The sequence below is a fragment of the Sorex araneus genome, chromosome 8 (assembly GCF_027595985.1).
Source record: "Sorex araneus isolate mSorAra2 chromosome 8, mSorAra2.pri, whole genome shotgun sequence".
Classification (NCBI taxonomy): Eukaryota; Metazoa; Chordata; class Mammalia; order Eulipotyphla; family Soricidae; genus Sorex; species Sorex araneus.
In genome coordinates, this window is record NC_073309.1 from 41,342,278 (window position 1) to 41,367,304 (window position 25,027).

General features: G+C 38.2%; 1 protein-coding gene across 2 annotated transcripts in view; it reads right to left on the reverse strand.

The window, feature by feature from the left end:
* Positions 1–9,558: 9,558 nt before the first annotated feature.
* LOC101546936 (zinc finger protein 345) overlaps positions 9,559–25,027 on the reverse strand; it is a 103,014-nt gene continuing 87,545 nt past the window's right edge. The window contains exons 3-6 of one of the 2 annotated variants that reach the window (XM_055145121.1): positions 20,527–20,581; positions 18,208–18,334; positions 17,838–17,936; positions 9,559–16,025 (exon numbers count right to left, since the gene is read on the reverse strand). In XM_055145121.1, the coding sequence (XP_055001096.1) occupies positions 14,368–16,025; positions 17,838–17,936; positions 18,208–18,334; positions 20,527–20,535 (1,893 nt within the window). In that variant the 5' untranslated portion in view covers positions 20,536–20,581 and the 3' untranslated portion in view covers positions 9,559–14,367. Of the gene's footprint in view, positions 16,026–17,837; positions 17,937–18,207; positions 18,335–20,526; positions 20,582–22,980; positions 22,996–25,027 lie in introns of both variants that reach the window. The other variant, XM_055145123.1, reaches the window with a different exon arrangement.

A 25,027-nucleotide genomic window follows, 5' to 3' on the forward strand; every position in this document is an offset into this window, starting at 1 on the left:
TGATACAGAGCCAGAGTGACAGACCAGTGGGTAAGGCACTAGCCTTGTATGCAGCTGACCCAGTTTCAATTCCCAAGACTTCCAGAAGTGATCTGTGAGCAAAGCCAGGAGTAAGCCCTGAGCACTGCCAGGGATGACCCCCACCCCCACACACACAGACACCCACACACACAAAGAGCTCAGATATGCTTAGCATTATTCCCATTCTTTTGTTTTCATCCAGCAATGCAGGTGAATGGCTCCATTTTTTCCCCATTATGCCTGGTGCTACATGAGGGCTAGAGGTGAAGGATCATGTTCAAGCAGGCCTGAGAACTCACAGTATTAGTACCCAAAAGCAATCGTGGTGTCAAAGTCAAGTGGTCCTGGGTAGTGACAGGGGGGTTTCGTGGTCATGAGTACATACTAGCAGCTGCAGCGCTGGCCAGAGCTGCATGGCTACCAAGGATTTGTGTTTGCCATCAACTGGCAGCAACTGCAGTGCCAAGGTAAACAGACCACAGTAGCGTACCCTTGTCTGAGGTTGCAAGTGCTTGGCAGATCCTGTGGCACCAAGTTTTAATGGGCATTTAAGCAAATGTCCTAATTTTCTAGTGCCCTGGGCACCAAATTTGTGTACAATTGTATAAGCAGGAGATTGCACTGAGCACCTGTGGACCTGTGTCAAGTTCAAGCAAGTCCGTGGGGTGACCCATATTCAAGACTGCTAGTACCTGTGTGCATCTGTGCCCCAAACTTGAGGAGTCCTGAATAGTGATCAGGGGCATGCAGTCACAATGCCAGTGGTAATTCTGCCAAGTTTAAATAGGCCTTGGGGACAACCAAGGTTACAAGAGATGAAAACACCTACGTGGCAGTTTAAGTGAATCTGCTAGGCGATCCAGTGTGCAATCCCAAGTAGCTAGCGACAGCTTTGTGCCAGGTCCAAACAAACCTGAAGACACAACTTAGAGCTCAGTATCACAAGTTCCTAAAAGCAACTGTGCACCAAGATCAAAAACATCTGAGACTATCAAGTATCAAAGTCAATAGTGCCTGCATTCCACTGGCTTTCCTGCTGTGATTTCATAGCAGTGGCTGGGAAAACTTCAGAGAAGCAGATGGGTTTAAGCTGAGGCTTGAATCCCAGTAATAACTAAGCCCCTAAAGGGCTGAACAAGTAGGCACTGGAGACCCAGGGGCCACCTGTCTGTGTTTGGAGGTTCACAGGCTACTTTCTGACAGAACAGTAGCAACTTGATTGCTGCCAGTTACATGCTGAGTGGGAAGACTGGGGTCTGTTTGCTCTGCTTGAACAAATGCTTCTCAACACCAGTTAGCTTTGCCATTAGCCCTGGCTGTGTGGAGTTAACCTCAGGAATTTAACTTTTAGGTATGTTAATACAGACAGATACCCGATATGGCTAAGAGCAAAGCAGAAAGACCACAGTTGCCAAGTGACTGACTTGTTTACATTCTTGTCCTCTGTCTAACATTCCAGGGTTGTATATATAGGATCAAAGGCTGTGTGTTGGATATTAGCACAAAGTGTTTTAGGTTTCATCAGTCAATTGCCCCTTTTCCTCCTCCCAGAGCTGCTTGTTGTGCCCTTGCTAACATCCCTAATTTAGTTAAATGTTTATCTCTAACCTCTCCTTCCTGTTTTACCTCATTGTCACAGTTCCCCAAGTCAGTCTTGATTACTTATAAGCCAACTTTCTAGTAATTCTGAGCATTGTATTTGTACTGCTTTGTATTTGAAGTGCTATGTATTTGTATCTGCTTTTCTATTTCCCCTGTAACCTTTTTATATTTTACTATAGAGCAATGTTCTTTGGTTAAACACAGGACTATCAATGCTGTGCTCCTAATATTTGGGCATTGATTGATTGAAAAATCTACTCCTGGGAATAATTACTTGATTCAGGCTTCAGTTGCCATAGTTCCTAACACCCCAAAAGGGAGGTGGGACTGGGATGGAGCCCTGAGTGGTGAAGCTATGCTGGCATCAAAATGGGACATTCTAGAAAGTATAAATGCATGGTCTTGATGCAAGCAGTTACAGCTTAAGAGACAGGACCCCAATGGGGAAAGACAAGCTTAATTGGCCCAAAGACAGTCTGGGATTTACGGTAAAAGCCTAGCTTGCTCTGAGAGCCCTGAGAACTAAATGTTAAAAACCTTGTTTGCTCACAAGGCCCTGAGAACTAACTGTTGGGATCTGTCTCTTACTGTGTTTATCCAAACAACTCTAAGTACTGGTAACATATACAATTAGAGGGAAAGATAAAAGCAATGTATATGTCCTGGGACATAGTGTCTCCTTGATTTAATCTCCCCAAAAGAACTGCCTCTGCCAAATGTTTAACCTATGTAAATGATCAATCACACCTTAGTCATTACCTCCACCCCCCCTCAGATGTTCTCTAAGTATGCTTGCAGCTCTGCACTATGCAGGCCATTTTCACCATCAGGCGGTGCTCTCCCTGTCTGTTTGGGGAAGCCTGGGGAGGACCCGGAGGCGGCTCTGGGCCACCAAACGCACACTTTGCTGCAGCAGTACCTGTGTTTTATTTTATGAACTCACAGCTATGTATTTGGCGTCAACCCTTCTTTCCCCTGGGCAAAATTGTACATCAGAGAATCTTCCCAGTTGAACCTCATTGCTCCATGGCGGTGATTTTTTTTGCTTGGTGAACCTGTCCTCGTGTCTCCAGATTGGGAACTCTCAGTCCCTTGTTTCAAGAATATTTATGTGATTAAACAAGCTTTGATGTAGATTTTGCCATTATCATAAAAAAGGCTGTGTGGATCTGAGAATTAAGCCTTGCACCTAGACATGCACTCACTCCCTCTGAGCTACTTCGCCAGGCAGAACCTGACTCTGCCTCACACATGCAAGGCAAGTGTTCTTACCACTGAGCAACATCTTGGGGCTCTAGAGTTATTTTTTTAAACATATTTGGCTTGTTAGCATAACAAAAAGGAAATGAGTTTAAGAATTGTCTGATGCATGAAAACACTGTTAAACAGAAGTCCCTAGGGAATTGCTTCATAGTTAAGTATTTTGATTGTACTGAGGAAAGTGGAATTTGGGTATAAACTAGACAGTTATCTAGTAGTAAGTAGAACATTAGCCATCTATGTTCTCCCTTGAACGGTTGTTTCAGGGTCAGAGTGATAGTACAGTGGGGAGGGCATTTGCGTTGCATGCAACCCACCCTGGTTTGATCCTCCGGCATCCTCTATGGTCCCTGAGCACCGCCAGGAGTAATTCTTGAATATGCCAGTAGTAACCCCTGAGCATCGCCAGGTGAGACCCAAAAAGCCAAAAAATAAAAAAGAATGTCTCAGTTCCTTTATTTATTTGCACCACGAAGAAGCCCGTGTTCTCTCTTAAACATGCACATGTTGCCTTCCCCCTTAAATCTTTCTAAGTAAGTTTGAATAAAAACTACTTTGCTTCACTAAAAAAAAAAAAAAAAAGAAAAGCCAGCCAATACATTTTTAGGAATACATTCGATCTGAAAAAAAAAAAACAAAAACAAGGGTAACTCTATATTGGGTAAGTCAGAGAATGAAGAGTGAAGCATTTTTATGCTTTAATTTATTTATGCACCTTTAATATTTTATCTTTAAAATATGAGCAAGCATTAAAATGTTGACATTGGGGCTAGAGAGATAGTACAGCAGATATGGTATTTGCCTTGCACACAGTCGACCTGGGTTCAGTCCCCGGAATCCCGTAAGGTCCCCCATGCACTGCATGGAGAAATTCCTGACTGCAGAACCAGAAGTAACCCCTGAGCATTGCTGGGTGTGGCTCAAAAAGCAAAACAAAACAAAATGTTGACATGTATTCACTCTACATAATACTAAGTAATCTATGTATATTTTAGGGACATGCCACACAGAGCTCAGAGGAACTGAGAGCCATTCCAAGTGATACTCAACCAACTGGGCTGGAAGGGTATAAGTTAGGGCCCAGCAGAGCAGTGCCACTTGGAGTCAGTGGTATGGGAATTGTTAATTTTCAGTTATGTGAAAAATATGTGGGGTTAGAACAGTTGCGAAGTGGTAGAGTAGATGTGATCAAAGTTAGCAATACTGGGCCCAGAGAACACTGGGTAGGGTGCTTGCATTGCATGCAGCCAAACCAGGTTCAATCCACTAGCACCCCATATGATCCCTGTAGCACTGCCTGAGCAGAGAACCAATAAGCCCTAAGCACACAGCCAACCCATGTTTGATTCCTCCGCCCCTCTCGGAGAGCCCAGCAAGCTACCGAGAGTATCGTGCCCGCATGGCAGAGCCTGGCAAGTTACCCATGGCATATTCAATATGCCAAAAACAGTAACAATAAGTCTCACACTGAGAGACATTACTGATGCCCGCTCGAGCAAATCGATGAGCAACAGGATAACAGTGACAGTGACCATGGTGTGTGGCCCCAAAACAAACAACAATACCAACACGGAAACAACAAATGTAATGGAACTTTGCCACCTTTTTATCTAATAATCAGTCATGCAATTTTAATTACCAAGAGTTCAGGAATTCTAAAAAATCTTGAAAGTGGATTATTACATTAAAACTAGATTCTAAAAATGGTAGATTTTTGGGCTGGGTATGTGGCCTACCTGGGTTCAATCCCTGACACTCCATTTGGTCACTGTAATTCTACCAGGAGTGATCCCTACATGTAAAGCCAAGAATAAGACCTGAGTACCACTGGGTGTGGCCTGCAAACATAAAGTTGTATTTTTTAAATTATTATTAAAAAGTAGTAGTGATGGCAACTACTTCCAAAAGAATATTTTATAAGCTTGATTTTGGAAATTGGAAATTACAGAATTTTATTTTTATTTTTTGGTTTTGGGTCACACCCAGCAGTTCCGTTTTTCTTGAACAAAATTTACTTGGGAAGACATGAGGAAAGAGAAAGAGAAAATACACATTTATGAGACAGTATGTGTTTGAGAGAGCAAACCAGCAAGCAAGTAGAGACAGATACTTTTTCAGGAGAAGACAAGGGCTTGAGAGAACAAGCCTCAGAGATTACTTCTGGAAGGGCTCAGGGGACCATTTGGGATGCTGGAGATCGAACCCAGGTTGGCTGCCTGCAAAGCAAATGTCTTAATCACTCTACTATTGCTCTAGCCCCCGTAATTTCTGATTTTCTCATAGTTCTGTGATTTTAACAATCTTCTTGTTAGGTGATATGTTAGTTTGGGTGAAAAAAAGTGTATGGCAAGTGACAATTAGTAAATTGGTTGTTAGCAAGAATTCTAAAAGGTAGTGCTTGCTGTGCTATTAAGTTAGCTATTTTTACATTTAGGGTTGGGGATCTAGTTCAGAGCTGGAGTACATGCTTTGCATGCAGGAGTTCTGGATTCAGTTCCTGACGACTGTATGCTCCCCCAGGCACTGGTATGAATGATGCTTAAACACCAAGCCCCCAGTCCCAAATAGTGTGGACCAAACAAAATTCAAAACAAGTTTGATAACGAATTTCAATATATAAAAAAATAGAATGTTTAAGAAAATGTGAATAATACCAACGTATAGGAAACAAGTCGATTTGATTCTATAAGAGCGAAAAATAAAATGTCAGGCAATATTACCATGTGACCTACTGGACAAGATAATAGCCATAACAAAAGTATCTATAAAAAAAGAGAAATAAAGAGGAAAAGGGCAAAGGTTCTTTACGTAAGTAATTTACAGAAAACTAAGACAGCTAAAAGGAAATAAAAATATCCTCAGACTATGTTTAAAAGAATTCAAACCAAAGCAATGGCATTGTTTCATCAGACAGTACTGGCTGCATGAGCCTGAACTGACTTTATCTGGCTAATGATCAGCTGTTAAAATAAAAATAAGTATACTCTGGTTAATCTGATAGGAGACTATAAAAGTAACAAGAGAAGTCTATAAATACATATTTGTAAATTATGAAATATAAAAAGAAAAGTAGCAACACAGAAATTTTTATGTATAAAGATATTTATTGACAATTATTTGAGATAGCAATCAACTGCAAACATGAATGCTCATCAACACAGGAAAAAATATGAACACCTGTTACTTCTACATATGGAAGATTCTGCAACTACCAAATACTAAAGTGAGTAAATTAGATATACATGTACCTGGAAAGATGTCCATGATGTATTACAGGAAAAGTTGCAGACTGATGTCCAAATAATAATGATCCTGTTTAAATAAATACCCACAAATAAACACTCTATATAAAGTATACATTTTAAGTCTACAGAAACCTAGAGAAACAGACTCACTAGATTTTCAATGAGGTATTCGCCTTCAAGTATATTTAATGCACACTGAAGGGAAGTGCATAATGCAATCTTAGAGGCACAATTTAGTTAAATATGAAAAAAATACATTAAGCTTGTCTACATTCTTATGAGAATAAGACTAGAGAAAAAGAATTATGTATTTTGACAATCTTCTACAAACTTCATGGACTAAATATGATAAAGCCATTCATTTTATTAACTAAACCTTTAAAATCCTGGGAGTTTAAGAGGGAAGAGGAGTTAAAAAGAAAAAAAGAGAAAAAAAGAAAATCCCAGGAATTTTCTTCTAAAAAATTTTTTTTTTAAATTTTAGGCCATACCCTATTGGGGTGCCCTGGGTTTACTCTCTGCTTTGTGTTCAGGGATCACTCCTGGTAGTACTCAGGGACCACATGCAGTACTCAGAACAGAACTGGGATTGGACCCAGGCAAGGCAAGACCATTAACTCTGGAATGATTTCTCTGGCCCATTTTCACTTTTTCAAAAATGTCTTAGTACCCTGAACTAAAATGTGAAGAGAGGACTAAAACAGGAGTTTGACAACTGTTAGGTAGAGGAATTTTCCTTTTTCAGAACGATCTCTTATGTAAAGAAAAATATGGCTGGATTGCATAAAATACTTTGCCTTTCCTCTAACTATGCTTAGAATTCTTTCTGGTTTATTTGTTTTTGTTTGGGGCCATTCAGCAGTGCTCTTACTCCTGGCTCTGCCCTCAGGGATCACTCCTGGCAGGCTGGGAGTGGGGGGACCATATGGCATGCTGGGGATCTAAACAGAATAAGTCTCATGCAAGACAAATACCCTATATGATCTTTCCAGCCCTCTCTGGGTTTGTTTTTATTTTTAGCTGAAGAACTTCAAAAACAGGAGATCTGTAGTCAAATAAAGCTGATATGATAGGTTTAATTGAAAATATTATAGGATTATATCACCCCTTCTGAAATTAAAAACAAACATGTTGAACCAAGAAATGTGAAAATAAACAGTGCTTTGCAGATTCATTTGATCATAGAATCTTTCTTCCCCAATGTACTGAGCTCTACCATGACTTGACATATACTATGGTAAAATTTAGTTCCATGTTATTTCTGAAATTCAATTAATGATAGAATATGATCCTACAAAAAAGAATTAAGGACAATTTTTTTTTTTTTTTGCTTTTTGGGTCACACCTGGCAATGCATAGGGATCACTCCTGGCTCTGCACTCAGGAATTACTCCTGGCAGTGCTCAGGGGACCATATGGGATGCTGGAATCAAACCCGGGTCGTTTGCATGCAGGGCAAACGCCCTACCCACTGTGCTATCGCTCCAGCCCCGAGACAAATTATTTTAAAGTAGCACATAATACATTATTCCTAAAATAAAAATATTTTAGATATGACAACCATAAGTCTCTCAATGAGAGATGTTACTGGTGCCTACTCGAACGTTGACAACCATATAGTATACTAGGTACTAAAAGTTTATTTACAATTAATTATAAAACCTAAAACAAAACAGACTGGATAACAATGGAGTCCTATAGGAATTTCAAAATAATTTTGTTCTGTATAACTTTTTCCCCAATATTTGAACAGCTAATTCTGCAAGTCAGAGAATAATTAAAATAAGGATACTGATGAGTTAAAATTTGCTGCCAATACATATCCTAAAATTTAGAAGCTACAGAGAAAATTCACGATGTAAATATGAATGAAATTTGCATAGTGTTCCATATTTCAAAGTAAAATGTGTTAAGCTGTAAGACAGATGACAGACAAAATACAAGAAATACTAAGTATATCCTGGCTAGAACTTTAAGAAAAATGTGACATGTTCCCTTTTTGGTTTCTGGGTCAAATCCAATGGTGGTTGTGGCTTTTTAAGGCAATGTGTTCAGGGAAACATTGTGGTGCAGAAAATTCAATGTGGTGCAGAAAATTCAACCAGGGAAAACCAGGTGCAACCCTTGATTTGTTGTTGGGCGACAAATAGTGGTGCTCGGGATTTACTCCTGGCAGGCCTGGGGGACCATATGGGGTGCCAGAAATCGTACCCAAGTGGGCCACATGCAAAGTACCCTACCTGATGAACTATCACTCAGGCCCCTAACCCTGTACTACTTATCCACTGCCCCCCAAATGTTATAACCTTTCTAGAGCCAATGAATTAGTAATTTAGGTTAAAGAATAATTAATTAGATCACAACTTTGGGATGGGGAAACCCACACTTTGACAGTGCTAGAGAGCTACTGACTGACTCTGTGATCAGGGGATCATGCAAGGTTGGGAATCAAACCCAAGCCTCCTGCATGCAAAACATTCACTTATTCCACTGGGGTATCTCTTTAGTCCATTTAAATAATAATTTAAATCTTTACAGAACTGCTATTGTGCCAGCACTGATAGTCCAAACAACACACTTAAAGTCTGAAATGTGACTATTTTAATAAAAGACCTATTTGGTACCATAATACAGCTAGAAGGGAAGGCACTAGCCTTGCAGTGAACCTGGTTTCAATCCCCAGCACCCCTTATGGACCCCCAAACCCAGCCACGAGGGATTCCTGAATCAGTCAGGAGTAAGCCCTGAGCACCTACTAGATGTTCCCCCCAGGCTCCAAGCCCAAAGTCCTATTTGGTAATTTTCATTTCTCAGAATTAAAAGTAGAACATTCAATAAAATACTTCAAATTTTTATAATGAGGTGCTGGAAGTATATTACAGTAGGCAGGGTGCATGATGTTTTTCACGCAGCCAACCTACACTTGATCCCCAGCACCATAATATGTTCCCCCAGCTCCCCCAGGAGTGATCCCTGTGTGCAGGGTAAGAGTACACTCTGCATACCACCAAGTGTGCCTCTCACCATAAAGTTTCACAATGAATTTTTTAAAACAAATGTAACAAAAGAAAAAAATTTCTGACTTATTTTGTATGTCACAATTAGATTTTATCTTGTTGCCTTTGTCCTAAGGTAAATAATTTTTAATTAAATGCTAATTTTATTAAAACTGAATTCAATGTAGATCAAATGTAAAAATTTGGAACCGAATTCAATCTGAAAATGATTTAATCTTACACAGTATGGATAAAAGGTGTTCTATGAGTCTTTTAACATATATTAATATTTCAGACTACTTACCATTTATATTATCCACAATTAGTTTTATTTTAATTTTATAAACTATATAGACTATAATTACAGTTAAATGATCTCAAAGAATGAGCATCAGAAATTGTGGCGGACAATTGAGGTAGCTGGGAATTGTCTAATGTAAATTCACTTATGTTACGTTTCTTTAAACTATAAACTACTAAATCATGACTAAGATGAAACAGATATCCCAAACAGTCAGGTTGTCTAATAGCAATTAAAGACATTTAATTTATATCGGTGTCTAATTATATACTCACTTCTCCCAGCAAAGAAATCCTAACACCAGTAACCACACTGGCAAAGTTTCAATTACAGAATGAAAATAAATTCAATGCTTATTCCAGAAATAGAACAAGAACACTGAAACTGGTGTTCTATTTCGGGAGTATTTCTGAACCTGAACCCTAGTTCAGACTCATTTTATATCTCTATTAACCAAAGTAAGCAAAGAACAGCTAAGATAAAAACAGGAAGAAACAGGAGCCAGAGCTACTGTTTATAGTGGGTAGGGCGCTGACCTTACATGGGCCGACCCAGGTTTGATCACCAGCACCCCACATGGTCAGGATGCCAGCAATCAAATCTGCCAGGAATAATTCCTGAGTACAGATCCTTGAGCATCACCGTGTGGCCCCTTGCCATAAAAAAAGAAAATGATAAAACATTCATAAATTTAAGCTCAAAATCCTCAACAAAATGCTAGTAAATCAATTCCAACAAGGAAATATACAACATGACTATCACTTAAATGATGTGTGTAATGATATGTACTGAATCTGTAGCTTCACACATGTAAGGTATTTAATGCTACAGCTGACAAACATACCCAGTTTTACATGTGATTTATTATGAGCAGACACGAGTGGGTTGACACTGAAAAAAAATGTTTGTTGACTACAATTTGTGTGATCAACTCATTTCTGTTCTAAAATGTCCTATAGTTTAATAAACTTGCTTTCTTGCTGCAGGCATAGAGGCAATGTTGGAGAGATAGTCAAGTAAATGCTTTGCAGGCAGGGAGCCTGGACAGATCACTGGCACCGCATGTCCCTTAAGGGGGAACTGACTCCCAAACATCAAACCAGGATTTGTCCCTAAGCACTGCTGGGTGTGGCCTCACAACCAAAAGAAATAAAATTTAATCAATGTGATTCACAAGTTGGGGTTAGAATAAGTTAAAGAACTAGTTGAAGTTGAAGATAAGTAATAATATTATCAATTGCAACAAGAAAAGCAAATGATAAAATCCAAAATATTTAAGATTAAAAATAAAACTCAAAAGGAATAGAGGGACAATCCTTCAATGGTGGTTAAAAAAAAAAGTAGAGGCCAGATAGTACAGGAGTGTGAGTAGAACTGTGCACATAGCTGACCCTTACCCAGGTTCAATCCCTGGCACCCAGACATGTTCCTAGTCCCCAGAGTACTGCCAGAAACACATATGGGAGTGATCCCAAAGCACATGCACATACACACACACCCCACACACACCCCAAAGTAACTAATAATCGGTATCATTTAGTGTATGTCCCCCCTCTAAGATCAGGAACAAGGCAACAATATCTACCCTCAATACTGTTATTAAATATTAACATATAATCTAGGAAGGAATACATAAATTTGCTTTCAGAGAACACTGTGTACATAGAAAATTCACTGACAATTACCTTCCAGAATCAGTGAGTTCTGCAGAAAGAACAGAGATTTTAAATTCAAACACACACACACACACACAAAGTAACTAAAAAATGATATAATATTTAGGGCATGTCCCAATAAGACCAGGAACAAGACAACAATATCTACCCTCAACACGGTTATTAAACATTAACATATGGTCTAGAAAGGAATAAATTTGCTTTCAGAGAACACTGTGTACATAGAAAATTCACTGACAATTACCTTCCAGAACCAGTGAGTTCTGCAGAAAGGCCAGAGATTTTAAATTTAAATACACACATATTTATATACATATACAAATACATATGTATTTATACAGATGACAGGTAAGCAAAAACCAAATAAGAAACATCTTTAAATTTTTCAAAAGAAAATCCACTTACAAACTATGTATATAAGCTGTATACCAAAATTACAAATCCTAATAAATCAAATGACTGTCAGTAATACCATAGGTTAGGATAGCAAACTTTTTAAAAGTATTTTGGGGAACTAAGTACCTAAAATCAAGGTATTGGCAGGGCTATGCTACCTCTGGTTATTTTCTTTCCTTTTTAAAGAATCTTAACAAAGTTTATTAAAAAGTAGAAAGATGACACACCCTAGTCAGGGAGGAACTTGTAGGACTAAGGTCTGTCCCTGAAGTTTCTAGGGGAGGATTCCTCTTGCCCTTAAGTTTTTCTGGTGATTACAAGTAAGCCTGTGTTCTTTGGCTTACAGATACATTATTCCAACCACTACCTCTGATTTCATATCTCTATTGTCCACATTTCCTTTCTGGAGGTGGAGGATGGGAGCTACCCCAACATGACTTTCAAAGCAAGTGCCCTACCCACTGAACTATTGCTCCAGCCCACATTTCCTTCCCCTAATATGGACACCAGTAATTAGATTTCTGCTTACTGTAATCTCATCTTAATTTGATTACATCAGCAAAGATCCTATAGGGCAGTGATATGAAAAATGGGATGCAACATTTGAGGAGAAACATAAAGACCTTCTGATGCAAAAATATATAGCAAGTTCTCAGATTAGAACTCAAATTAAATTCCAATTTTATAGATATACTTAAATGTAAGTTTATTTTGTAAGTGAAACACAGGTCTAGAATAGCAGTTATTTTCAAAAAAGAAAGTGAAAGGAATCACCAGTAAGGACACTGTATATAGTGACAATAATCAAGGACAGTCACAGATTAAAATGATGTAAGAATCCCCACCCCCCCCAAAAAAAAATCCTGACAAATTTGTCTAAGGTTCATTTTTGTTTGTCTTATTTTGGGGCCATACTCGGTGAGTATAGGTTATTCCTGGCTCCGCACCCAGGAATTACTCCTGCTGGTGCTCTGGGGACCATATGGGATGCCAGGGATTGAACCTAGGTTCAACCTAGGCTGAAAGGCAAGCACCCTGCCCGCCAAGATTTTTTTTAAAGGCACAAAAAGATATAAGAGAGAAAAGACAGTCTTTTCAACAAATGGTACTGGAACAACTGGGCAAGCATAAACTAAAGAAACTCAAACTAAAGCTTACAATGCATGCAAATAACTAGAAATAATCATACATGTTAAATGTAAAATTTTGGCAAAAACATTGGAGAAAATCTTTGGTAACTAGGCGTGGCAATAATTAGTATCTTATCAAAATTCTTTTATGGATATGAAATTTGATATAAAATTATCAACATTAAAAATTTGCTTGGGCTGGAGCGATAGCACAGCAGTTGGGCTTTTGCCTTTCACTCGGCCAACCCGTGTTTAATTCCTCCGCCCCTCTCAGAGAGCCAGGCAAGCTACTGAGAGTATGAAGCCCACACGGCAGAGCCTGGCAAGCTACCCGTGGATATTGGAGATGCCAAAAACAGTAACAAGTCTCTCAATGAGAGACGTTACTGGTGCCCGCTCGAACAAATCGATGAGCAACCGGATGACAGTGACAGTGAAAAATTTGCTCTTCCCTTGAGTTAAGACCTGAGCACGGTCAATTGCAGCCCCCACCAAAAAAAAAAAAAAATGAAAGAAGGAAATTGTAATATGCATTAAAAAAACAAAACAAAAACTTGCTCTTCATGGCAGTTAAATACATCCAATTCAGTTGGATCCCCCACCCACCACATCCCAGCAGAAATGATCCCTGAGCTCTGAATCAGGATTAAGTCCTAAGCACAGCCAAAGTCGTCCAAAAACAAAGAAAGAAAAAGTCAATGGATAAAGAGTCAGCTACTGAGGAAAATATTTGAAAAGCATGAAGGCAACAAAGGACTAATATCTGGAATATAGGACACACTCTTTCAAAAATCCAATAGAAAAAAAAAGTAAAAAGACACAAGCACTTCACCAAACTGGATATGCAGATGAAAGTACATTACTATTTCAAATAACGTAAATCTGTAATAAGTGAAGCACAAATTAAAAAACACAGGAGGTATTACAACATACCTATCGAACAAGATAATGTTGTAAATATCAAACCGTGGAAACGCAGAGAAACCGGTCACATGTGAATCTAAAATAAATAGCTGCGTTTGTCCATTTATTATAAGAGAAAACATGCATTTACTGTAAGACACAGAAATCATTTGTAAGTGCTTACAACCTCAGGAAGAATGGAAATTTATAGTCACACAAACCTCACAAACCTCGTTACACAAATATTCACTAGCAGCTTTTCATTTTCCCCTGTAATTTTCTCTAAAATTGCTATGGTTCAGAACATGGTATAGCTTCACACTTACTAGCTTTGTTGCAAAGTGATTTATCTGATACTTCAAAAGGGATGTATACTTTTCTACACTTGTATTTTGTATAGCTTTCCTTTAAAAATGTTTAAAAATAACAATGAGCATAATTAGTACATTTCTTTAAAGCTTGTTTATCCTTTTAAAACCAAACATTTCAGTGAGGTGTATTATGTTTTATAAATAAGGAAATAAAGCAAACAAAAGTAATTTTCCCAACAAAACACACATAGAATAAATCTTGTAACATAGATGATCTTTAAAAAAATGGTACCTAATCAGATAACACTACAATTCAGGGAGGTAAACACATGTATTAATGTCTAATAGGGATTGAAGTATGATGTAAACAACTCCACATTTATAGTAATCTAGCTTTTCTTCACTGTTAATTCTCTAATGGGAATTAGTTATGAAAATTATAAAGGATTCCCACACTCACAGTCTGATTTTCTTATATTCCAAAGCAGGGTAATAAACAGGCGAAGAATTTACTAAATTACTGTCTTCAAAGTTTTTCTCCATTATGAAGTTTCTGATGTTGAGTAAGGTGTGAATGACGCCTAAAGTTCTTACCACATTCATTACATTTAAAAGGTTTTTCACCAGAATGAATTCTCTGATGTTGAGTAAGTTGGGAGCCACGATTAAAAGCCTTATCACACACATCACATTTGAATGGTTTCTCACCTGTATGAATTCTTTGATGCTGTGTAAGATGTGAACCACGAATAAAGGCCTTCCCACATTGATTACATTCATAGGGTTTCTCACCAGTATGAGCTCTCTGATGGTACGTTAACTGTGAACCACGAATAAAAACCTTACCGCATTCCTTACATTCATATGGTTTTCTACCAGTATGAAAAATCTGATGTAGAGTAAGCTGTGAGGCATAAATAAAAATCTCCCCACACTGTTTACATTCATGGGGATTCTCACCTGTATGAGTTTTCATATGCTGAGTCAATTGTGAGCCATAAATAAAGGCCTTCCCACACTCTTTACATTCATAAGGTTTTTCACCAGTATGGATCCTTTGATGCTGCGTAAGATGCGAACCACGAATAAAAGCCTTCCCACACTCCTTACATTCAAAAGGTTTCTCACCAGTGTGGATTTTTTGATGTTCAGTAAGTTGTGAGCCACGAACAAATGATTTTCCACATTCCTGACATTCATAAGGTTTCTCACCTGTGTGAATCCTCTGATGTCGAAGAAGCTGAGATTCATAGTTAAAAGTACTTCCACACTGTTTACATTCATGTGGTTTGGTACCTGTATGAATTCGCTGATGTTCAGTAAGTTGTGAGCCACGAATAAAGGACTTGTCACAATCCTTACATTTATAGGGCTTTTCACCAGTATGAAGTCTATGATGCAATGTAAGCTGCGAGCCATAACTAAAGGCTTTTCCACATTTCTTACATTTATAAGGTTTCTCGCCTGTGTGGATTCGCTGATGTTCATTAAGTTGGGACCCACGAATAAAGGCCTTTCCGCATTCCATACATCGATAAGGTTTCTCTGCAGTATGAACTCTCTGATGGTAAGTAAGTTGTGAGCCACGAAAAAAGGCCTTACCACATTCGTTACATTCATAAGGTCTTTCACCAGAATGAATTCTTTGATGCTGAGTAAGATGTGAGCCACGAATGAAGGCCTTTCCACATTCTTTGCATTGAAAAGGTTTCTCCCCACTGTGAACTCTTTTGTGATAAATAAGTTGTGAGGCACAAAAAAAGGATTTTCCACATACCTTACAATCGTAAGTTTTTTTAGTACCCTGAAAGAACTTTCCACATTCTTTGCATTCATAGAATTTTTCCTCAGAATTAATTTTCTGGTGATCAGTTGGCTTAAAGCCATTAATAAAGTATTTTTTGCATTCCTGACATTCACTGGATTTCAGAGAAGAGGAATTTCTCTGTTGCAATGTAAGGGATGTCGTCTGTTTGCAATTACGAATTTTTTCACCGGTGATCATTAATTGCCTAACGAATCCCTCTTTATCTCCTAACTGACTTTCAAAATTATCTTTACATTTTCTATCTTGAAAATTTATAGATTCAAGCTTATGATTTGCTGTCTCCTCATGAGATGCTTCATGTCCATCCACTCCTCCTTTTGAAAATAAGTTCTTGGTCTCATACCTAGATTCCAAGCCTGTAAGATAAAAGGAAAGTAAACAAGTGCTATTTTTATTACTGGAAAAGTAAAACTCCTAACAAAGTAACAGCATACTCAAACTAAGTATAAGATTCATGTCAATGAAAACAATGCAGCAGAAAAGAAAACTTCAGACATAGGTATTACTATAACTCAAAATTTATCATAAAGATGGCAACTCAAATAAAAGATACATTCTTTTAGTAAATGATAAAGATAAAGAGTAAAGTTCATTAATTCTTCAAATCAAAAGAATTATTTACTTCGCATAGTGATACATGGCTTAAGTATTGTACATGATACAAATATTTTTGGTTTTGGGGCCACACCAGCAATGTTCAGAGGCTGTTCCTAGCTCTGAGCTCAGGAATTACTTCTGGCAGTTTTCACATGACAATATGGAATGCTAGGGATCAAACCCAGGTCAGCTGCAAGGCTGACTTCCCCAACCCACCATACCGTCTTTCTACATATGCCCCCCCACACACACCTTTTAAGTTTTTTGTGGTTTTAAGTCAAATCCAGCTGTACTCAAAACCTACTCCAGGTGAGGGGAGAAGGGAGAGGAAGAACAGGATACAACATGGGGTGCCAGGTCAGCAGCATTTAATGCAAGCACTCTACTGCTGTATCTATCCAGCCACATTTTTCTATTTTTAATTACTAGATTTTTAGAGAACTGTGGGTTAAGTTCAAGGAGTTCCCACATGCCCTCTCTCCTTCCCTCCATTTCCTTCAATTTCACTTTGAAGTGCAACACATTATCATTCGTGAAGGTATACTGAAATATTACCTCCAAATAACCTAATCTCTCAAGCCACATTTATGAGCTGATGCACAAAAGGATTAAATTAATAAATGACATCAGCTCACTTGCAACTGCTATTCCATCTTTCAAATGCTCTTCTCCCAAATTTGCATGGCCTACTCCATCTCTCTATTCATGTTTCTCCTTATATCTAATTATTCTATAAAAATACTTCACTTCACTACCTTGGCATTCTCTACAAGCTCTGTTCTGTTTTGTAACACTTGCCACTCTTCATATATTATGTCACGATTACTTCTGCTACAAGGGTCTAAAAAGGTAAGAAATTCAGTGTCATTAAATATATGTATGAATATTATACAGTTTACATTGGATCAAAAATATGAAACAGTAAAAAGGTTTGAAAGGAAAGCTAGGGGCTGGAGTGAAAAGCACAGCAGGTAGGGCGTTTGCCTTGCACACAGCCGACCCGGGTTCGATTCCCAGCATCTGATATGGTCCCCCAAGCACCGCCAGGAGTAGTTCCTGAGTGCATGAGCCAGGAGTAACCCCTGTGCATCGCCAGGTGTGGCCCAAAAATAAAAAAAAAAGAAAGAAAAGCTAATCAGTGAAAATAAAGGAAAGGAGGGAAGTAATAAATGGGACAAAATAGGCGTTTACTTCAGTAACTGATACGAAATGAGTTTTGTTTTCCAAGACTCAAATTTCTACTTCATTAACTGAAGAGTAAATGGCTAGATTGACTTTTAGGATGCAAGCTTGAGGCCAGAGAATAGTACAACATGGAGGGCATTTGCCTTGCACGCAGCCAACCCAGGCTCAATCACCAGCATCCCATATGGACTCCCTGAGCACTGTCAAGAGTATTTCCTGAGTGCAAAGCCAGGAGTAATCCCTGAGCATTACTGGGTGTGGCCCAAACACCAAAAAAAAAATAAATAAAAATAAGACGCAAGCTATTATCTCAAAGATGTGGCCAACCTAAGTAATTCAACTCTTCTTCTCAATTATCATTGCACTAGTTTTATCACTGCACTCACCCGGTCTCTGCCCTTTTGTCATATCTTGCACCACCTTCCAGGGCTCTTTTCCTTGCTCCAATAAAGAGAGCAAATCTGGCTTAGAGATGGAAAGTCCTGCTTAGAGAAGTGGAAATTAATATGGTTATGTTCTGCTTGTTAAGAATTAAAATTGAGTTTATTATTCATCAAATAAGACCAATGGCAAAAAACTTAAAAGGAAGGATATCTAAAAAATAAAAGAGAAAAAAAGCTCAATGGAGCAATTCATTTCAATGTCTATAAGGTACAAATAACTAATTTGCCTAAGAGTCTAACATTCCGTTACAGAACTTCAAGTTTCCCAAATTTCCCAAATTGACTTAAGTCAATTTGGGAACAACAAGCTTACCCAGTGAGACCAGGTTGTTGTAATTCTCCAACATCACTTCTCTGTACAGATTCTTCTGTTTCAAGTCCAGGTACCCCCATTCTTCCTTAGAGAAGATTATGGCCACATCCTTGAATACCAGCAACCTCTGAAATTTTACCCAGGTGAAATAAATATTCTTTATAAGTAATAAGAAGAAAGGTCTTCTGTTAAAAGGCCAAAATAGTGAGTAATATGTTGAAGTCAGAAGCCTGAGATATAATGGAAAGGAATAGTAAATCATGAATATAGGGAATAGTAAATATGATAAATGTGAGAATAATAACTATAGAACATCTAAACAGATTCCTAGGAATATGTACAGGAATAAGTAAAAGTCAGCAGTTGTTGTTTTCTGATTAAATAAGAGCAGACAGCACATGCAAATAAACTGCCAAATATATTCAAATATAAATTCCTTTATCTCCTTTTCCTGCAAACCTGAAACAAAAGGGGAGGTAGGAGAAATGGTGAAGTGGAATAAAGAGGGTAGGGAGAAAAGTAAAGAAAATATGTACCAGATATAGTAGATGGGGCACATGCCTTGCATACTGCTGACCCAGGTTCAATCTCTGGCACCACATATGGTTCCCCAAGCCCCATCAGATGTGATTCCTGACCACAAAGCCAAAGATCTAAACACTGCAGAATATGGCACAAAACCAAACAAGAATTTCTCTTAAATTAAGTCTCCAAAGAATTTAGCAGTAATATTTTTGTTTGTCGGGCCTGGAGTGATAGCACAGCGAGTAGGGCGTTTTGCCTTGCACGCGGCCGACCTGGGTTCGATTCCCAGCATTCCATATGGTCCCCTGAGCACCACCAGGAGTAATTCCTGAGTGCAGAGCCAGGAGTAACCCCTGAGCATTGCCAGGTGTGACCCAAAAAGAAAAAGAAAATATTTTTTTGTTTGTCCTGGGAAACACTGTGGTAGCTTTAGAAAGGCTATAAAATATTCTCTATTACATGTATGACTTTTATGGTAATTTCTCTTTCTCCTACATCCTTCACAACTGTTTCTGAAATTCTCAACTATTCAGATGATCATAGTAACATTTGTCATAGATCATTTATATTTTAATTTATTCTAATGTGCAGTTTTCCTCTCCATTTTTTTATTTTAATTTGTTTCTGTGTGATTCCCTATTTTCAATGCATCATAGTCTGAAAAGATCCTTGATACAATTCCTACCCTCTTAATTTTATGGAGGTATGTTTTTTGGTCCAGCATATGGTCTATCTTTCTCTCCATTTCTGTGAGTTTCCTTGCACGTGCAAGATTCTTTTGATGAAAGAAATGACTTCTTGAGGGATTGTTGTAATAGTGCTAAAGCTAAATAACTAAGCAAGTAAAACTATGCAGGAAACTAAGGGCAGAACTTCTGAGAGACCTATTCAGAGAACTGGGCAGAGATGATGGGTCATATAAATCAAAAAGCTGACCAGTACAGAAGAGAAACACCAACCTATTTGCCTAGGCAAGGGGAATGGGGGAGAAGGGGTACAAAAATAGGTGACGTTATGAAACTTTAACAGAATGTACTCAACACAAAGATTCCGGGCAACAAGGGCTTGCTGCTAGTCCCATGATGCATCCTCCTGCCTTGACTATATTGCCATTGTGTAACGATCAAGAAGCTCCATTCTTTGGCTCTTCTCCTCTTTGTACCACAAGTGTGCTATGTTGCCAGAAATTTTGCAATTCTAGCCTAATTGCAGTCTGTCAAGTGTTTTTTCACCTTAAGATGGTCTTGGTGTGATTGCTTAAGCAAATTCTATCACAATGTAAGAAATAAGTTACTGAAAGGTCAGTGAGACTCACACAAATGTGGTCTTTGACTTACACATAACAATCAAATTCAAAATGGATATGTGGCTGGTACTGAACTCTGAGGCATAATGCCTGACACTCTTTTATTCTCAATTTCATATTTGATTACATTCCTAATCTTAAAGACATCACAAAAATCACATTCTGATACCAAAATCAATTTACATAGTAACCTGAAAATTCAGATGAGAAAGATAAAATTTGCATGTGTAGTCCCATCTTATTAAATCACATTCTGACAGAAGAGATTTTAGTCTTTTCTCAAATACAAATATTTGAAAAAAAAATTTAAAAAAAAATGATTTCCAGAGAGGATGTTGAGGAAAGTCTGGGCTGAATTCCTATCACTCACTAAAAGGGAGTGACTAGGAGAGCAGACCTGCGAATAGGGCTCAAGAAAGCAGAAAGTCTGGAGTTAAGAATACTTGAAAAGTCACTATTTTAAAATGAAAGAAGAAATACCAACTCACTTGGGACATGGCTTAGAATTAGTCCTCTGGCTTCTTCCTGCTGAGAAGCGGAGTCCTAAGAAGATAGAGTCAGAGAAGAAAAAGGAAACTAGGAGAACAGGTATATTCATAGTTTAATAGTATTCAAGATCTTTTAAATGAAAATCAACATTGTTTCAGATGTGCATCATTATAAATCATCTTTATGTCTACTATAAGCTATCACATAAGCCCACCTGATCTATCATTCAATATAACTGATACCTTTTCCTCATTTACCCGCTCCTCTTCCAATAATCACTAAATTTGTCTTAGTCTAAACCTAATTTTGTTTTATTTAGCTCATTCATTCTGTTTCTCTATAAATAACTCATGTGTAAATTCATAAGGTATTAAGTTGTCTTTGTCTGATTCACTGGAGCAAAGACAGAATCATCTTAGTTTTTTTGAGGTCACACCCAGTGGTGCTCAGGGCTCACTCCTGGCAGTGTTCAGGGGACAATAAGGTGCCAGGGATGAACACAGGTTGGCCACCTGAGGCAAGTGCCCTACCCACTGTACTATTGCTCCAGCCCCATGATTTCATCATTTTTTAATAGCTGAGTAATATTTGTAGATATACACACACCATCACATCACCTATATCTAATCACCTGTGCTGGGGACTTGGGTTGTTCCCAGCTCTTGACTTATAAATAATGCCATAATGAAAATGTATCTCTCTGAAGTCATGCTTTTCTTTCTATTCTTTGGGTAAATATCCAGAAGTTGGACAACGATCACATAAAATTTTTAGTTTTTGAAGATTCTCATACTGATTCCTACAGTGTCTGCTGCCTTCATGTTACCTTCTCACTAACAGAGAACCTGGATTCTCTTCCACACACATCCACTACAAAACTAGTTCTTTTCCTTTTATCCATTTTAGAAAGAGCCTTTCTATTTTGCTTCTATGTTTTTCAATTCAGTATTTTCACCCGTTTTTTGCACCTGATCAGTTGAGAAGGCCTGTAGATGTCTAAATAATTTCACCCTTGGGTACAGGATAGTACAGTGAGTAAGGTGTTTGCCTTGCAATGAGGTCAACATAGGTTCAATCCCTGACCTTACATATGGTCCCGCAAGCCTGCCAGGAATAATTCTTGGGTGCAAAATCAGGAATAATCCTTGAGCAACACAAAGTATGGCCCCAAAACAGAAATAAACAAGATTTCTAAATAATTTCAGCTCTTCCCTGCCCTAGAAAACAGATAGAGAAAAATTAATTCACACTAAAGCATTATCCAATTTGCACACTGCTATAGGATTCTCTGACCTGTACCGTCTGGTTCACCCTTTATAGCTTAGGGTACAAATTCCAAATTTAATAAAGGTAGGACCAAGGAGAGGGAGTACAGTGGGTATGGTGTTTGCCCTGGCACATCATTGGTCCCCCATTTGCCTGGAGTGACCCCTGAACACAAAGTCATGAATAAGCTTTGAGCACAGCCAGGTGTAGGCCCCCCACCCTAATGGTAGTATTCACCATTTACAGCCTTATGATGAGGCTGTAAAATCTGGATCCAGTCTGTTCCTTTTTAGGCCAATTCTTATAATAAATACTTCCCAAGACTTCAAACTCTTTGCCCAAGGTCCAATAAACTAAATAGCTCAAGCTGCCTACCTCGCTCATTCTCATACTACAGATTCAAGAAGCATCCTGGGTCCAATGAAAGATATGGAACACCAGGTTTTAGTGTGGAAGCTCCTAATTCAACCTACAGTGCCACAAAGTTCCTCAAGGACCACCAAAACCCATTCTGAATCCAAAGTGTAGGCTGCATCCAGGCCACATGAAGTCACAGCACATGAGTATTGGATAATGAAGAAACAAGACCAAAGCATCCTCTAAGTCACAGCTTCAGTTGAATTCAGGAAGTCTGGACGCAGAATCAACCTAACAGGATTGTGCTTTAAAAGGAAGGTCAATGGTAACTAGAAAAAGTAGCTGTACATTAATTTCCATATAGCCCCCACAATGTGCTTGGTATACGCTAACACTTAATTGAGCCATAGAAAGGTCTGTGAATTTAACCAGTTACCACAACTCTCTGCTCCCACAGCCTATAGAATCTTCTTACATATAAAATGCGGGTAGGGAGAATTACACTCAGCTGTGCTCAAGGCTAACTCGTTGCTCTATACTAAGGGATCTCTTCTAGAAGGATTAGGGGACCATATGTGATGCTGGGGATTAAATCTGGGTCAGCTGTGTGCAAGGCAAAGCGCTCTGGCCCAGTATGTTTTTACAACAGTTTTATAGTCACATAACTCACATTCCATAAATCCTTTTTAAAGTCCAGTTCTTACTATAATCAGAGATGTACAATCATTATCATCATATAATTGCACAAGTTTCACCACTACAAAAACAAAACCCCCTGGCTATTAGCAACCAGCTCTCATTTCCCACTTTCATAATTTTTTTTAATACATGTGAATCTGCCCATTCTGGATATTTCATAGAAACAAAATTGAAAATTATCTTCTATGACTTGGTTCTTCTACAATCTAATGTTTCAAGATTACACTATATTGTAGCATAGATTAAATATTTTGTTTAAATTGCTAAATAACATTCCTTTGTTTTCTTTTGTTTTGCTTTTTTAGGTAACACCCAGTGATGCTCAGGGGCTCTTCCTGACTGTGCTTGGGGGACCCAATCTAATTACAAGATGACTTTTCCATCAATTAGCTCCCACCATTAACATACCAGGTTCATTCTCAATACTTAAAATATTCCAAGGGTTTTAAAACAGGGTGCCATTTGTGGGGAGATAGTACAAAGGGTAAGGCATTGTCTTGCAAGCAGCTGACCTGGGATGGATCCCTAACACCCAGTATGGCCCCAAGCCCACCAGGAGTATCCCTGTGAGCAGAGCCAGGAATAAACCCTAAATACTGCTGGGTGTGGCCCAAAAACAAAGATCTGGGTTCCAAAAGAGGACAAAATATGTCAGCTTGCTGCATCTGTATTATAGCTGTATCATGTACAATGTATATATGAAAATAAAATTTTAAAAAGTCTAATGTTGGTACATATATATTGATTATAAATGTAAATTGACATAGGGCAGGGAATTAAACCTGGTTTTTGCATACAGTAGTTCCCCATAATCCTTAGGGAATATATTCCAAGACCCCAGAGTATGCCCTAAAATATAGATAGTACTGAACCCTCTATGTATTCTTTTCAATCTATCACTCTCTATGGCAAAGTTTAACTTATAAATTAGGCACAGTAAAATAGCATTAATAATAAAATTTAAATTATAATAGAAGTTAAATAAGTGAATAGGACCTGACTTTCTCAAACTACTTTATTTTTAGTAAAGATTTCAAGTCAATGTTTACCACAGTTGAAACTGTGGAAAGCAAAACCAAAGAAAAAGAGAAATCTACTATAAGTGGACTATAGGATTATGTAAATAATTTATATAATTATAGGGTACATTTTAATCTTAAAGGAGCAATCTCTCAGAGATTAAATTTTTAAAAATGAATTTATAGGCTGGAGAGAGAAAATAGTGGCTATGGCACTTGTCTTGCACATGGCCAATCTGGGTTTGATCCCTAGGACCAGGAGTGATCCCTGAGCACAGACTCCAGAATAAGAACTGAGCACAGCTGGGTATAGCTCAAAAATAAAGATTTAAAGCAAGAAAAATCCCAAACCCATTATTCCAATTGGTGGCATAACCAACCTTGCAAAACGGACTACTCCACATAACTCTAAAATACAGTAATTTGATTATTATCCCTAATGAGATATACCGTCATGAATACAAAAATATCAAAAGGCAAACAACAACTCTTTGTATAATTATATCATCAAAGGTTGGTATTCTGAGTGTCTTCATAAGGTGATCAGGATTCTTTATCCTGTTCTGTGATCTCAGCTTGGATCACACATTACATTTTATTTCCACAGGCTCTCTGGGGCTTTTTTAAAAATATCTTTTACCTATTTTAAAAACCTTTTTTCTGGGGCCTTAGTGACAGTGATACTAAAGTAGGTAAAATGCTTGACCTTGCACAAGGCCAACCAAGTCAAATTCAATCCCCAACGCCTTATAATAGTTCTTCACAGCCCCACCAAGAGTGATCCCTGAGTGTAGAGCCAGGAGTAACCCCTGAGCATCTCCAGGTGTGACCCAAAAAGAAAATATATATATATATATAAAGAAAGAATATAAGCAATTTGGTCACAGCAACCTCCTGCTGAAAAACTTTCCGGAGGCTATTATTAGTATTCTTAGCATGGAGATCAGGCCTGGTATTTCTCTCTGAAATACATTGTCTTTCTCCACACTATTTGTAATTTCTGCATATGTAAGGCACTTGACACAGGACCAAGCACAGGTACTCAGTAACACAGGTTTTCTCCCTTCACACATCTTTCTGCCTCTGTTTACATGAACCCTGTCTCCAAAGGCTGGTTCTTTACTCCATCACAGTTTAACAAATATTCTCCGTAGCCCAG